Source organism: Diceros bicornis, chromosome 16, assembly GCF_020826845.1.
Source record: "Diceros bicornis minor isolate mBicDic1 chromosome 16, mDicBic1.mat.cur, whole genome shotgun sequence".
Lineage (NCBI taxonomy): Eukaryota > Metazoa > Chordata > Mammalia > Perissodactyla > Rhinocerotidae > Diceros > Diceros bicornis.
In genome coordinates, this window is record NC_080755.1 from 64,851,490 (window position 1) to 64,868,403 (window position 16,914).

Consider the following 16,914-nt stretch of genomic DNA (forward strand, 5'->3'; position numbering starts at 1 on the left):
CCGGGGTGTTATTTGTCTTGTTTTAAAGAAGGAACGCTGGCAAAGGGAACCGGGCCAAGAAAACCCAGGGGGGCACTGTCCTTCAGGCCCAGACCGAGGACTGCCATCACTCGCTGTCATCCCGAAGACGCTCATCCCGGGAGCCACGCTCTCTCTCGGCGGAAAGAACATGAAGCTCCCGGAGCCAGCTCCCTGGAGAGGAACGGGAATGGCGAGAACCGCTCCTCGCTGCGTCCAATGCTGCATCCTAACGGAATGCTGACCTATCGTATCTACATGTGCGTGTGCCTTTATACAGACGTCTATATAACGTCATACAGCCCGTGACAGAGGGCCCAAGCTGAAGGTGGCTCTTGACATACTGGGCAAAATCAACGTTCCCTTCTCTTACCAAGTGTCCATACATAAGTCCCAGGGCAATTTCCTGCAGCACCTTCTTTTCAGGAAACCAGTGCCTTTCTTGGTTTAAAAAATAAATAAGTAAACATTGGGGAGACCTTTTAAAGCATTTAGTACTTTTCAAAACCAAAAAGGCAAAAATCCACTTGGCTTGAAAATTTATGTTTTGACCAAGGTGAAATTTATGCATCTGAGATTGCCATAAGAACTTCCAGGAACCAGGCAGAAAAGTGACAGAACAGCTGATGATTTCTCAGAGAAGATGACTTTTCAGAGAATTTAAATGTTCATTCTTCAAATTAAGGAGTATGCGTGAATAACCTGAAAGATTTCTATAAGCTCATTATTTGTGTGTTATTTGAATTCAACAACGAGTAAGAAACGTGAGCGGGGAGGAGGAGAGGGTGAGGAGGAGAGCCAGACCAGCAGAGCCGCACCAGGAGCAGCAGGAGTGCAGGCGGGGGGCAGGGGAGATACACAGAGAAGCTGTGGTGTAGACAACCAAACCCTTTATTGTCCAGGTTACATTAGATGCCAACACTGTAAAAATCCTGTTAAGAAACAAGGAAACAGCAGACTGGTAGAGGTAGTAGAAAGTCTGTAACAGTCAGAAAGTGACTCACAGGAGAGATCATGCGGAAATTATCATTCAGAAAAAAGCGAATCAAAACATATTGGCTAAATAAATAAGAAAACACAAATCATATTAAATACTATGGTCGAACTGACACAAACACATTAACAAACCAATACAATACTGATGATCAGTGGAAGAAAGGAACCACCAGCAGGCCCGAAAACGGCTTGTCCTGGAGGGTAGCGTTCTCGCGGGGTCCCCCTCCCGTCTATTGAGTCAAGAGAAAATCTTATCTCTGTACTCCATGCAGCACACGATTGTTTCAACTGACTCGGGTTGCACACTCTGGCCCCGGGACCCCGGGAACGCACCCCTCTCTCCACCAGGCCCCTTGGAACAGAGTCTCCCAGGAAGACGCTCCCAGCTCTGAAAGCCAGCTCCCGCGTGCCACTGCGGAGACAGAAGAATGGACACGACACCTCCGTGTCACTTTGGGTACAGAATTTCTTTTAATAACTAAAACACAGAGAAACAGACAGGACTGAATCACTAGCCCCTGTGCACTCCTGAATGTCACCGTCCACTTTCAGCCAAGAAAATAAAAGCCAGAAAATGCAGAAATTATCATTTTGGGGAAACTATCACAATGATCCAACATAAATCAACAGAAAGGCATTTTGATTTCTAAGGTGAACAGAGGAATGTATCTCTGCAATGTATCTTTGCTCGAAATAACTTTACAGAACAGTCAATTACAGTCGTGTCATAGTATCTGCACGGACATTCCTAATTAACCAACACGACAGATCATTCTGGTACACGTCTGGTGTAAGAATATCAGGAAAAAATAAGTAAAAAAACATATATATATATACACATATATAATGTAAATATATGTATATATATAAGCTAGCCAGTTACATTGCATTGTTTGCAAAAGTTGCAAAGTAACCTGAACCGTCAAGTAATTTAAACTCAGTAACAAGTAGAATCCAGAACCAAACATTAACTAATAACAATAACAATAATAATAATAATATAATAACTCAACAAATCATTAGAACAGGAAAACCACACTTTAGTTTTTGTGTGTGTGTGTGTGTGTGTGTGTGTGTGTGTGTGTTTAAACAAGTCTTTGTATCAGAAGCCCATTTTCTACAAAAACTGCACTAATCCATTACTGTATTAAGTAAACGGTCGCTCTCACCAGTATTAAAGGTTAGGATAATTTCTGTACATGTAAAATTATTGCTTTTTTTGAAAAATATATTTAGCATGCTCGTTTTTAATCCATTTCCTGCCTTTACAAAATTTCACAATTAAAAAAAACCTAGTAAAGCTTTTGCAAAAAATTTCACAGAACGTTTTCATTCAAGGCAGCAGTAACTTTCGATAATGCATAAAATCATATGTGCAAAAATCTGAAACTCTCAGAAATATTACCATCACACACAGTGTCACGGTAATAGAACAGAAAATATTTATATCTGTGGAATACAACGTTAACTGCATACACTGCAAGGTTTAAGATCCTTGGTTACAGGCCTTAACCCCCACCACAAAAACTTGCATTTGCGTGACTGAGGAAGAGGTATATAAAGCCGCCCCCACCCACGGGCCTGGGGACCTCCACGCACCAGGAACCAGGTCCTCGTCCTGTGGAGGTCCCCAGGCCCAAGAAGGAAAGACACCTACTTGCTGGGGTGGTGCAGGGACAGATGGAACAGGGTAGGCCGGGAGAGAGGGAGGGAGAGCAGAAGGTTCCAGAGCACCAGCACCTGGCGATCTAGGGCCCCCAGACTGCTCAGGGATTCTCCTGCCATTACTAAAACGGGAGGGGTCAGTGGCTAGAGAATTTGTTAAGACGGGCAGTCTTCCTTTGTGAGCAGTTTGCAGAATGTAGCCCTGTTACAAAAAGGTCCTGAGAATAAACAAAGAAGCCTGCTTTTCTTAGTGTTCAGCTAGCTCTCTTTTCTGAAGCAGAAAGTGAGCATTCCCATAGACGCGTTTCCTCTGCCGGATTCACTCAGTACCAATGGTGGAAAGTACGAACGAGCACATGGGAAAGGCAAACGGCCCCCAGAGGGGTGCGATCAAACCTGTGAACAGTGAGGATCTTGTCACTGGGCCCTGCTCCATCAAGCCTGGTTTCCACAGCACCTGAACGCCACCTCCTGCCTCTCTCTCATTTACTATTTTAAATACTCACTAAGACAAGGAGAGGCCATGGTATTAATACTTTGTCAACCTCAACTCCACCTCTGTTTGTTCTGACATTACCCCGACAGTCCTTCTGAGCGTCGGTGGCTTCTATTACAGTGCTTAGCTTCTTCACTCTGTCCAATACACACAAGAATCTTTTTTCCAGTGTCTCAAACTTGTCTTGAACAATATAGATGCCTTGTGCTCCTACTATGCCTGACAATATCATTGTTTAAGAAAAATATGGGACTGTGGTCGATGAGCACATATGTGCATATAGAGTATCTACATGTAATTCTAGAGTATCTCATCTTCATTTATGGTTAAACGTTTAACACGGAGAGGCATCTCCCGTCAGTTTCCACTCCAGCACAGCAGCTCCAGGACTGGAGATGTCCAGCTGTTCTTCCATGGGGTAGCCAGGGTCACTGTCGGGAGGCTGTTGGGACATCCGTGAGGGGACTGCTGATGGCTGTCACAGGGCACCGGGGTACGCTGGAAATGTGTCTTTAGGTTCCCTTTCTGAGAGGCACTGTCTGGACGGCATCTGTGTTAGAATGGTCTCTCCCCTGGATGAGAAAAAGGAGACAACAGAAAAGCTCATTTCTGCCTTTTGGTGTCTAAGTGCACTTTTCCTATTAATTTTCTTATCAACACCCAACACCCAAGAACACAAACAAGGACCTTCACAGAGCAACCTAGCCAGGTCAGCAAAGACCCCTGACATTAGCTGTAACTCATTTACACGAGCACGAGACGGTTTAAATGTGCCTTCCTGCCTTCCAGAAGCAGCCTTAGGAAATCACTTCCAGTGACTGAGAGAGGATCGTTAGACTTCTCTCGCTGTTTCACACATAAGAATGGCAAATAATAGCGTCTGAACCAGCTCGGGAGAAAAGGTTAAAAAAAAGGCAAGATTGGCGGAGGATTCAGAGAAGCAACATTCTGTACTACAAAGTGGATCTCCACGTGAATGATGGTTCCAAAACCAGGCTGAATTTGGAGGCCCTACAAACAAAAGAGAAGTGCGGCTGTCACACAGGACTGTCAGAACCTGAGAGCTCTCAACAATTTCCATAAATAATTACCATGTTAGGAAAATAGAAGGGATATTCTAAAGTCAAGTAAACTGCAAGATAGAAATGAGAATAAATGTGAGCCTGCAGCTTTTAGAGAGTGCTCTCAAATGACACTTGAAGCATCACTGTTTGAACAATGGAGTTTACAATCTGAGGACAAAAACAAGAGAGCAAGATTAATCTTACTTAACTGCATTAACCTCCAGCTAAAGTCTTGATGAAGTGAAACCAACCGCCTGACATTAACATGCATACAGAAAATAGAGCACTCACGTCACATTCTAACTGGTTTCCAGCTACGCCCATAGGAACCCTTGAAATAAGTGGCAGGGAGAGGTCTGGTTGACATAATGAATTAAGAGCTTCTCTTTCATTAATAGTTTCAGAAAACTCCTATTTAAAATTGGCCCTCCGTTCATGACATCTACCAGTCGACATCTAGTGGAAGTCAGAAAGATATTCAAAATTTTATGGGGGGCTGGTGGGGCTAGCACAGCGGTACACACAGCAGTTTATTTGCAACGCAGGAAACAGTAACTGAATGAGAGATGTGATAAAACATCCTTAAGTAGGTGGTGAGTTTCCTGCACTAAACTGAGAAGGATGTTTTACATTTTTGCACAGCGACATCACGCCATGGAGAGATTCATCGTCAACAGGCCTCATTCAGAACTGGTTCTAGCTACGTTCAAGGAAGGAATGGCCTTTGCGTTTATGGAGAGAAAAACACAGGGCAGTGACTGTTAGCTGTCAGGCGATCAGCCTCAAAAGTGTCTAGGAAGTGACTGTGTGTAGCCAACAGATTTGCCAATGATTCTACGAAGGGGACAAAGAACGCAGAGGAACACGTGTGCTGTGTGTGCCTAGATTTCGTATACACAACACAGACCACCCCCCAAGTATCCACCTGGATCTCTCTTCCTGTAGACCAGCATACAAGCTTGCACTGGGTGGTAAAAAAGACCATTACAGAGCCAACAGGAGATGGCCCTCTCTCCATTAAGGACTTAAGTCTTACATGGCAGGGCCCCGAAAGTTTTAAAACTATTTATTTAAAAAGACTGCAAAATCTGGATAATGTAAATACCTTGGTTGTTAAACTTAGTCCGTAAATCGAGATGCACAGATGCCTATTTTCTCTTTATAACTGATGGGATGTGTTCAAATAACATCTCACTTTTTAGGAGAGTGGTTTTCACCTACTGATTCATTTCGACCAACACTGCATGACTCAATACAGCAATCCCAGAGGGTTTTAAGAAATGAATGACATTCACCTGAGAAACCAGGCACGGGGAAAATGCAGCTATGGAAGAAAGGAGCCACAGAAATACTTAAATTACTTGGACACATAATATTTTGAGAGCACACTCATTTTTTTCCTCCTACAAAGAAATAGTCAGAAAATGAGAAGCTCACTTTTTAGAAAATGTGGCTTTTCTTTTTTGCAGCTGTGTGAATTGTGGGCTTTTCAGAAAATTACTGCTGAAAGAAACATTCTCTTTCTTGAAGGCATCTCAATGTTCTAGGATGGATATTGCCTTCTGGAACTTGATGAGGTCTACTTCCTTCCCTTCTGTCTTTAGAAGGGAAGGGAATGTATATGTGCTCGTGTGTGGGGGTCGATGACACATTCACAAAAAAGCCTGTATCCCCCAGGACACACAAGAACCCGTCAGCCTTCAGAAGGAGCCTGCTGGACCAGGCTGGCAAGTGGTATGATGCTAAATGCTTAGCGATGTTACACACAGTACCTTCTTGACTACGACCTGTACCCAGCAAGCCGTGAGGAAGCAGGGGCTCGTATTATGGTGGCTAATTTTGGATAAATCATTAGTTGCATCATGACTCTTCATAGTACGTTGTACTTAAGAAAAACGGATAATGTGTTTTAAGATGTTTGTTTGGTTTTATGAATAAGAAAACTGCTTACACAAATAAGCTGAATTTTGAAATTTGATCTGTGATGCTGAGAATCTAAAAGTGATACTGAAAACAGATTACACATATATTCAAATATACCAACCTACGTGATTTCTTCATCATTTGCATTATAATATCCATAGCTAAAAATGAAACAAATTAGGTTGCTATTTATTTTCTCACTTCCTGTTATTTTGATTAATGGAATTATTTCTCCAGCTTAACTATTTTAAAATAACATTTAGAATAATAATAAACTATTAATCATAGTCTTTCAATTTTGGCAAAGAATCCAAACAAATCAAAACACCAGATTTCATATTTCAGCAGACGTTGGTCTGGTCTTTTAAATCCCAGAACCAGAGGGTTGGGGAGGGAGCGGGTTAATTTTTCTTGGTTTTAAACACTATTTTAATTTTTAACGTTTAACAATAATATAATGGAAAAAACAATTTCTCCACAACACTAAAAAAAACTTCCTAGTTTTTTCTCTAACATTCATAGGACAATGATACCCATATTTCAGCATATAATTTTCAAAAAATCTTCTTTCTAATGATGAATATTGATGATTACTAGAAATTAAACATGTACTCAATCATGCTAAATATATGACAAAACAACTTGAAAATGACAATACACATAAACTCCTCCTCTCATTTAGAATTTTGCTCGGGGTATGATCAGAATTATCTTCATAACACAAGAAGCACAAACAAGGAGGGCCTTTACTCAAGGGCTGGAGGAATTATCCCCACAGCTACGGATGCTCCACTCGTGAAGATGGCTCCTGACCTCTGGCGCCCAAACGCTTTTACAATAAATGCAAAAGAATGAGATGCCAGGGAACAGACACTGTGACATGGACTACCTATTGGAAACCCTAGTATTTAATGCGGATCTTTAACTTCTAAGGACTCAGTCAGCCTTTCCAGTCCACCTGTCAGAGGAAGGCGCTGATAAAGAAGGGATTGCTTCTGGGACCTCCTACGGAGAGTGTGTGCCTGTAACCGAAGGGGCTTAACCAGCGTACGTGCAGAAGAGAGACCACTACCAAAAACACACCACAAGGAAATTACCTTATTTCTCCTCAAAGTTCATGTTCATTCTGACCTAACTGAATTAAATCAATTTCAGCATATATACCTGGACCTCAGGCCTGCTGAACTGTTTCACTGAGATCCATGGTACACTACGATTTGTTCGAATTATCCAACACAGAAAATTCAAATAATAATATAGCCAAGTAGGGGCAGGCGTTGTATGGGTGGGAAAAGGCCATCTTCAGAACAGAGGAGGAAACCATGTCTACGCTGACAACACTTTTCTCAAACCAATAGTTTTCTGTATCCTTCCTTTCAGGAACAACTAGCAACCAGCCTGTAAGACAGACCCAGACAGACAAGAGCATGTCTCAGCACACTGCGGGCTCTGACAACGCCGGCAGACACCAGTAAGGAAACAGCCACTGGTTTGGGTCCCCAGCACATCCGGGGCGGGCTTGGTGATGACGGGCGTATCCACACAGGCGTGAGGCCGTGCATCTGCAGGTTCACAGGCTGTGCACCACACGAATACTCACACGGTACCTGGTCTCCTCCAGGTATAAGGACGACTGTTCATTTCAGAATAACTGACAGTAACAGATAACTCACTGAAGCGTGCCCTGTGCCAGCAGGTCTCCTTTCTGTCTTCATCTTCACAGCAAGTATACAAGTGATGTTGCTGCTGTCATTATTTTATAGACGAGGACACTTAGGTGAGGATCAAAGTTAGAGCCTTCTACTCAAAAGCCCAGTACCTTAACAATTTACATTATTCAGAGTAGAATCAGCTGACCTTGACTGAATTTAAATGCTGATAGCTATTAAATATATAGGTTCCTGGCCAGGCTCGATCTTCTCCACTTCAAACCGACATCCTCATCTGCCTGTTGGACATTCCTAGTTGGATCCCCAAGAGGCATCTCGAACTTGGCTGGAACCTAACCTGGAACCGGTTTTGTCCTGCTGCTCCTGCCCCAGTCCAGGCTCAGGGAACGGCTGCTCCCCAGAACCGCTGCCTTCAGCCAGAACCTCAGGACCACTTGATCCCATCCCTTCCCCATCATCTCACATCCGATCCCCAAGTCCTGCCATGTCCCAAACCTCTCCAGGCCCGTGTGCTCTTCCCCAGCCCCGCCCTAACTTGTGCACCTCTGCGTCTCACTGGGATCCCCAGAGCGCCTCCAAAGCGGTGCTCGGCCATCTGTCCAGAACCCCCGAAATCCACTTCGACCTACTCCAACCTGATGCTCTCTCTAGAGACACAAGCCTGGTGACGTCATCCCCCGCTCAGGGCTCTCCTCTGCCTTCAGGGGGAAATTCGTGCATGTCAGCGTGGCGCCCAACGCCTGGGGGTCTCTCCAGGCTCCTGTCCTGCACTTCTGCCTACCCGCACTGGCCCTCTCTCCTGCGGCCTCGCTGAGCTTCATGGGCTCCTGTAGCGGAACATGCTCCTCCACCGCTGGGGGGCTCTCGCAGGGGGCACCTGCCCTTCCGCTCCCAGCGGGTCTTCTAAACGCCCCAAGCCTGGGCTCCAGGGCCCTCGCTGTATCACCGTGCTGCACCACTCTGCCCTGTTTTCTTGTCTACACCGCCTCCTGGACCTTAGGGACCATACAAACAGGAAAAATATTTGCCTCGTCCCCCCAACATCCTGATTGTCTCCCCAATATTACAGAGCCTGGCACACAGTAGGTGTTCAATATTGTTAATGAGTGAATCAATGATTACTGTAAAACTGACTCCCAAATACTGTTTCAATTAGATAATTTAGCATCTATTATGTATATCTATAAAAGTCCATCAACTTTAAGTGTCACATCAAATAATTTCTGCACGAATACACGGTGTTGTATGATTTAAAAAAAAGTCCACGACCCACAGCTTCTCAAGCCCCCAGGAAAAGAATCTGATTTAAATATTAGTTAGTTAATGTTAGTAAAGCACTCAAAACATGAAAAAGAATGAGGCTGGTAAGTAAAGTGAGTCCTGTTCTAGATATAAATAACCACAGGATTGTTCCATGAATCCGTAACGTATCCTAAATCTAACACAATAAACAATGAGAACTACAGGATGAGAAAGAAAACAGTAACATTTAAACCTCTACCTATTAGTGATATTTGTCAGTTATCTCCACAGACACATCTCTCCAGGAATTCCTAAAGACATAGTTCCAGAGTACAGTAAGGAAAATGGAACTTCCTTCGAGAACCAGAAAATCCCGGGATTCATCAACAAAACGTACCTTCCATGTAACGAAGGACAAGAAGTACTACCCAGACAGGATCTGGAGCATGGCATTAAACAAACCAGCTGCCCTGACGAGAGAGGCACACGAAGCCAGCTCAGTTTTAATATCTCAGGCCTGAACAACCTCTAACATGAGATGGAAAGAAAGACAGTTGAGCCACCGAGGGCCATGCACCAGGAGTTAACAGTTACCAAGACCACAGGATCGAGTCACTATCCACGTGGAGCTAAGAGGTTAGTTGGTACTAAGTATAAAATAGCAGAACTTGAGTTTATAAAGACAGACAAAAATATAAATACAACTTTTCTCTATTATAATCAAGGATGGGTAACAACTGTTATGAATTCCCAGCAAAACCATAAGGAACACAGAAATAACTTAAAATACGGTCTCAGTGATTTCTTTGTTGATCTGTTTCTCCCTTGACGGAAGCACTTTCAAGAGGCTCAGGTAGAACTAATGCAGCAAACAGACTGACGTGTGGCCCTGAGGAGCCTCACTGCGTCATGCATCGACCTGCCTGGGGCTCCCTGCCCTCTCAAACGCTCTGATCGAAAGCCACGCCTTTGCACGCAGAAACACTCGGGATTGACTCCAGTTGTAATCTCAGTATGTAATTCTCCAATTACGGCATGACCCTGCTGTGACTACATCCCACAAACACATCACCGTGACTCGTGTCTCAAGGGGGTTTTATTTCTCTTAAAAAGGACAGCGCTACCTGATTCCAGTTGAGGTCACATATGTTCGGCAATCTTGTAATCCAGCATTCAGCGAGATGTTACTTATTTCACAAGTTGTCATAGTATCATGAAATAACTGCTTTACATTCTAAAACTATGGGTTTTATTAAGATAGACAGAAGTCACTGACTAAAAACTATCACACACGGCAAGGCATTGTGTCGACGGTATGTGGAGAAAAGGCTTTTCATGACAAATAGGAATTCTAAAAATGCGCTAAAAAACACAAACAAGTCCCTGATCAGGTCACGTCCGTGCTAAGTCCAGCTCAACTGTCAATCAGCAGCACGCCCTGGGTAGAGCCGTCCCGTATCTCCTACATTCTCTTCTAGTGAAACAGGCTGGAACGATTCCCGAGGCTCCTCTGCCCTCTCGGTCACCATCATCACCGTCAGCAACCGTGGATCCCACAGGTGATTACACCTGCTGGTGAGGGCACACCACCTGGTCTGACACCCCGACAGGGCCTCGGATGTTAATCCTGGTGGCAAAGAAAGCCCTCCTCATTTGCAAAGGGGAGAGTTTACAGTTGCAGAATCTTCTAAGGCAACCGGTTAGAAAGCAAGAAAGTTATGTAGAAAACGCTTGTGGGAGAACGGGAGGATGGGTGTGACATTTGGTAAGAGGGACAGGAAGGGAGAAGAGCTCTAAAACCACATGCTCTCATCCCATGATAACATGAGAGGCCACCTATGATGGCGCGTGCTTCACTGCTTTACAGCCAGACACTGAATCCTAGCATCACTCGCATCCAAGCACCCTGCCACGGTTTGTGGATACCAAATGGTTTACGTAACAAGGCCACAGATCTACCGTGACACGCATCATACGTACATGCACACGAGCGTTATGATGCATCATGGCCGTGCCAGTAGCATGCATAACACAGATAATCAAACCAAGAAGAGGACACAGACACGAAACACCACACTCAGCAAAACACTTCTTAGGGAGTAGAACAAAAATTCTCTTCTGAAGAAAGGAGACAAAGCATAGTCCGTTCTCAAGCAAACTTATGTGCAAAACCATCTTGGGTGGAAAAGTATGAATTGCTAATGTTTTAAGTCACCACCAAGGTCTCCCAATTCCCTCACCGCCAACAAGACTGAAAGTAGCCGAATCGACCTCAGCCACGTAATCACGGCTGAGATGACCTTCAGTGTTTATCAACCACCTACAACACTGTCCTCAAGGACTGGGTTCTAAATCAAAGCAACCTAAAATTATTTACACAGCTAGTAAAAAACCATTTGGTGCTTTCATGATGAACATCATGGCACACCTTTTCCCAGCCACCACATGAAAACCCAAACACCCAATTAATCGGAAGACCTACTTGTTTGGGGGCATCTGCAGAGGTGGCGTGGGCTTCAGCACCTCGGAGGCCATTAGACTCAAACGCCACTGTGGGAACAAGGGGGTGCGTTAGCAGATGAAGACTCGGGCTTCGTCACCACGCCACACTAAACGAGTCCATTACACATTAAGGACTTTTCACAAAGAAAGACACCAGCGCCTAGCCTGTGGCCGGAAAATACCAATTTACGGTAACACTTACTGTAAGAGACTGTGATAATGCAGCCTGGGGCCACTGCCCTTTTTAATTCAGACTTCGCTGCTGAAGAAAGCCATCACTGACAACATTAATTATCAGTGTGTGTGCAGAGGGACCCTCCTCCTGCATTACTTACCATTTGGCCTCTGTCATTTTGCATCAGACCGGCTCATGCATGCATCCTTCACACTTCTAATAAAGCACTCTCGGTCTCTCATCTCCCTGGCGCTGGGTGCTGTCTGCACAGACACTGCTTTCAGCCTGATACGGTCTCAGGCAAGCGCTTTACAAAAAGGCCCGGGAATTCTGCCACCCATCAATGACCAGTCCAAAGGGGGCCTGGGCACACACCACAGTGGCCGGTCAGTGCCAGTGAGGGAAAACCCAAGCCGTGGGTCATGCTGAAAAGGGCGCTTTGATGTCAGTGTGTGCTGGCGGCAGCAAAATTCATTAGCATATTCATTTCTGAGGAGTCTACTCTCTAATTAAAATGGAACATTTGTAAACAGGCTTATCTCAAATTAAACCACATGGTATTTGGATGCAAAGAAAAATCCTTTCAGGTGCGAGATGGGAGAGGCCAATGTGTAATTACAGAAGAGGATGCATTACCCCCACCCCATGGGCGAGATCTACACATGTCACCAACTGTGGAGAATGCAACAACCAGCAGAAGGGACCTCACGCCCCCACGCCCCCCTTGGGGTACTCAGACTAACACTGGGGTACGAGGGGCGGGTGGGGTACCTGCGTGAGCCCGCATGTGGGTCCTGAGGTTGCTGGGCTGGTGGAAGCACTTCCCACACTCTACGCAGACGAAGTCTCCTGGGCGGGCCTGCATCCGGAGCGTCCCTGGTGGCGATGGCCGTGGGTGGTGTGCAGGTGAGGTGGCGGGGAGGGGAGGCGAGAGGAAAACATCATTAGTCTGTCTGGCACATGGTGACGGAGGAACCTCCAGGCCCTGGGTGACAACTGTCAGCCTTCCTGGAGGCTCCCTGCCAGGCGCACACAGGACTGCAAAGGAGCATAAATTACCGCGAATTAACACCCACTCTGAAGACGCCCTCTTGGGCCGCCTGTCAGGTGGGCTCGGAGCAGCCGGATGCTCCCCCAGCCACCAAGGGCTCTGTCAGCAGCACATCACGCACATCGGTGTGATGCTGCGGGGATGAGGATGCTGCAGGGCCATGCATCAGGAAGCAGAGCATCAGCGCCCCACCCACCTGGCCCCTTACCTGTGTGCAGGCTCGGGGCACAGAGCAGACACCTGGGAACGAGCCCAGGCTTAACGCACCAGCTCCAGACTCCCTTCTGACCCTAAAAGACGCGCTCACCTTTCTGAGAAAGGAGATGCAGAGGCCGCTTACTAGTCTGGACAGGCGCCTGTCCTGGTTCAAGGCCTCTCTCTGCAGAAAACGCTGGTTTTTCATGTAATCTAGCTCCAGAGATCTCCCTGGGCCTGATCTTCACTGGTAGGCTTGGTGGTAACTCAACTCAATGGAAAAACAAAAATACTAACTAGAAAAGGTACTCCTGGGCCAGGCCACTGGCACAAGTGGTTATATGTGCGCGGTTCGCTGCGGTGGCCCAGGGTTCGCTGGTTCGGATCCCGGGCGCGCGCCAATGCCCTGCTTGTCGAGCCATGCTGTGGCGGCGTCCCATATAAAGTGGAAGAAGATGGGCATGGATGTTAGCCCAGGGCCAGTCTTCCTCAGCAAAAAGAGGAGGATTGGCAGATGCTGGCTAAGGGCCAATCTTCCTCACCAAAAAAAAAAAAAAAAAAAAAAAGGTTACTCCTGAAAGGACGATTTTTTTCAATGATGCTCCTAGAGCTAAGGGTGTCTGTAGCTGAAGTCTGACATTGGATGTAAAAGGCACATGGAAGGATGACAGGGGGTCTGAGTCAAATTAGCAGAGACTAAATCCTTCTTCTTCCTCTTGTCCTAAATCAGGGTGCCTCAACAGGCAAAATTAATGTGAAGTCACTCTCACATTACAGATAATGTTTATGGAGACAATAATCAAAGAAATGCATGAACTGTAAGGCGGATCTTGTCCCATTTCTCATTGGACAGGTCGTGAACAAGAGTCATAGAGAAATTTAAGAACTTGCCCATGAAGTTCTCAATTTCCCAATGCATCATCCAGGAAGAGAGAAAGAATAAGACGACACATTGTAACCAGTACTAATCCCACTGTCATTAACGAAAAATCACTTACTAATGGGGACAGGGGGCCCCACTCACTGTGACACATCAAAAGCGTGACTGGGCCAGATCGACAGGGCGCCGGCCTGCTCTGTGTTAACTGCTGCTTCGTGCGTGCTCTTTCCGAGAGTTTTAACCAAGCAAGTTGGGTGGAAGGAGACGCTTAGGAGGGCTGTCTCCAGATGATCTATGTGGGCCTGGGGGCTTCTCAGGGTGCCTAGACACCCCATATCCACAGAGTTCTGAGTATACACATCTAGTGCGAAACGTCACCGCTGTCGATAGCTAACTGAACATGTCTTTCAGGAATATCTTTCCTTCCTCTTATTTTGGTCCAGGAAAATCTCAACTTCAAAAGCAATTTTGTTCCCCATTCACTTTCATCATGAGCTCCGTCCAGTTGAGATCCTATGAGAACAATCTCTGACGATTACTTCGGTGGTCTGGATTTTCCGAGGGATAATCGGACTGTAGCTAAATCTAGATTCTAACCATACCTACCCAGGATACTTACTAACGATGGCAATACACAAGACAGCATTTGCGTCTAACATTCACAACATTCAAAAACTAAGTCATCATGATACCTTTTTCTAATTCTTTTAGCTATTTCCTATACAAACTAGCAGCAGAAAAAAACAGAGCACTTTTACTCACCCATCCTTATTTCCTTAAATTAAGTATGCATCAGCACGTGCGCACGCGCACATGCACATGCACACACACACACACACACACACAGTTTTCTCATGCCTTTTACCACATCACTTTCTCTTTACTTTTTAAAGAAAGACCCTTGCCCTTTATGGTCAATAATATTATGCCCAAGCCACTCCAAAATTCTGAGTTAATCACAAAGGTTATAAACTTCATTTGAATTGAAGACTACCTGGTGAGCAAACAGCTCTAACTCTCTGACCTAGAAACTCAAGTTGTATAGAAAGTGGACTCAAAGTGCAGAGGTCTGGCGAATCTTCCAGAGGCACGCACAGACTCTTCTCCACAGCCCTGCCACATGTAGCTTTATGATACTGTAATATGCCCACCTACAAGGGAAAAAAGGAGACTGAAAAGATTCTATGAAAATCCTACAAATATTCAAACAAAGGAAGTACAAATCCTTCATCATCATCATATTAATGTGTCCTTGTTATAAGTGACTTTTTAAAAGTCCCAATAAGAAAGATCTTATATATTATTCTATCTAGAATTATCCTATTCTATTATCTTCAATTTTTTATTCTAAAACCCATATTACTATATAATATAGGCTAGCCAAAAAGTCTGGAAACACAGATAATTTATTATTTTATTACTACTCTATCAATAAACCATTCACGTTATATTCATATATGTTTCCAGACTTGATAGCCACACTGTAGAACGACTGTAGAAAATGTAGTGTTTTTCACTCTTAGTGGGTTAGTCTGCAGGTCCCTAAGGGAAGCGACAATGGTCATTTCCATGTAACATCCTTCCTCTTCTGGCAGGGTTTCTAGACTATTCATTTCTATACAAACATCATTCAGTCGAAATACTTGTGGTATTTTGTGGTAAAGGTCTCTGAAAATTCTCTTTATTAACTTCTGAAAAAATTTGATGTCTTAGCGGCATCTCCTGATACCAGTGTTCTCCGTTTAAACAGAACACATCCCTTGAAAGATCACAGAATCACACTTCTGGCACCCACAATTATTTCACATACACCACAGATGAATTACTCTTCTCTTAGAAGATTCTCTTCTGCATATTTCTGCCTCCTCTACTACAAGGCCCTCTATGACAATACGTTCGATCAATGGCCTGCACGGAGAAGTTGCGGTCTTCAACTCTGCAGATGACACCCCACTAGGAGATACACAGCAAATGTATCAGACGACAAAATAAGACCCCAAAAAGTGCGGACAGACTCACAGATTAAGACAAGTCAAAGGATTATTTTGAAAAGAGATGAATTAAATATGATTCTAGATTTACGGCACACAAATCAACTGTATAATCCTCAAGAAGGAATGGGTGCATGGCAACAAGTGGAAAACAAAAACCTTAGAATGTTTAGTTACTGGAGCATTCAGTAATGTGTCAGTAATGTAATTTTTTTTTGGCTGCATGTATTTCCTAAGCTGCAATAATAGAGGCAGAGTCTCCATAACAGGAAACATTAATACTCTGTTCACCTCTCCAATAGTCAAACCACACCAAGCCTGCTGGATTCCTTCCAGCTACAAGAGCGTCATAAACAAACATTCAAAGAAGGGAAAAGGAACCAGTGAAGGCCCTGGAGGCCAGGTAGGGACTGCTTGAGCCTGAGATGGGATCCAGGAAAGGCAGAGCACAGCTGGAATCTGGTTCCAAGACTCAACAGACCATCACACAGACAAGCTGGAGGCTGGTTCTGTTCAGCCCCCACGTCGAGATCAGGAGCCAAACAGAAGTCCACCAGAGACAAAGGGGCCATCCAGGTGTCAGCAAGTCCCTTCTCACCAGGGCATTCAATCTTCGCACACAGGCCGGTCAAGGGATTTAGACACGCTGACCTCAGTTCTTCCCTAAACCCGGGAAGCTACGATTCTAAAAATGCACTTATTCACTAGTGTATTAAGGCCAAAAAGTTTAAAACACTTCCCTTAAGAAACCCCAATCACAGTGAACTTGAACACCATAAATTTGCTGACTTACACATAACTATATTTCAGTGTGTACATTAGAAGAGCAAATAATCCAAGAAGAACACACATGCTTTACGGACAATTTAGTATTTTTCGCATTTAAAAAAAATATTTAAACTCTCTTTTTAAAAAAAGCCTTAGAATCATTTATTTAAAAAATTTTAAGGAAAAGGAAAACATTTCAGGCTACTTTGACTTCAAATTCTGTCATCTGAAATTCTCAAATTCATAATTTAAAACTCACTTCTACTTTTTTGGGGGGG

General features: G+C 44.5%; 1 protein-coding gene across 5 annotated transcripts in view; it reads right to left on the reverse strand.

The window, feature by feature from the left end:
- Positions 1-2,813: 2,813 nt before the first annotated feature.
- ZNF516 (zinc finger protein 516) overlaps positions 2,814-16,914 on the reverse strand; it is a 115,387-nt gene continuing 101,286 nt past the window's right edge. For 4 of the 5 annotated variants that reach the window (XM_058557318.1, XM_058557316.1, XM_058557317.1 and 1 more), the window contains exons 4-6: positions 12,523-12,627; positions 11,557-11,624; positions 2,814-3,747 (exon numbers count right to left, since the gene is read on the reverse strand). In XM_058557318.1, the coding sequence (XP_058413301.1) occupies positions 3,688-3,747; positions 11,557-11,624; positions 12,523-12,627 (233 nt within the window). In that variant the 3' untranslated portion in view covers positions 2,814-3,687. The remainder of the gene's footprint in view (positions 3,748-11,556; positions 11,625-12,522; positions 12,628-16,914) is intronic. The other variant, XM_058557319.1, reaches the window with a different exon arrangement.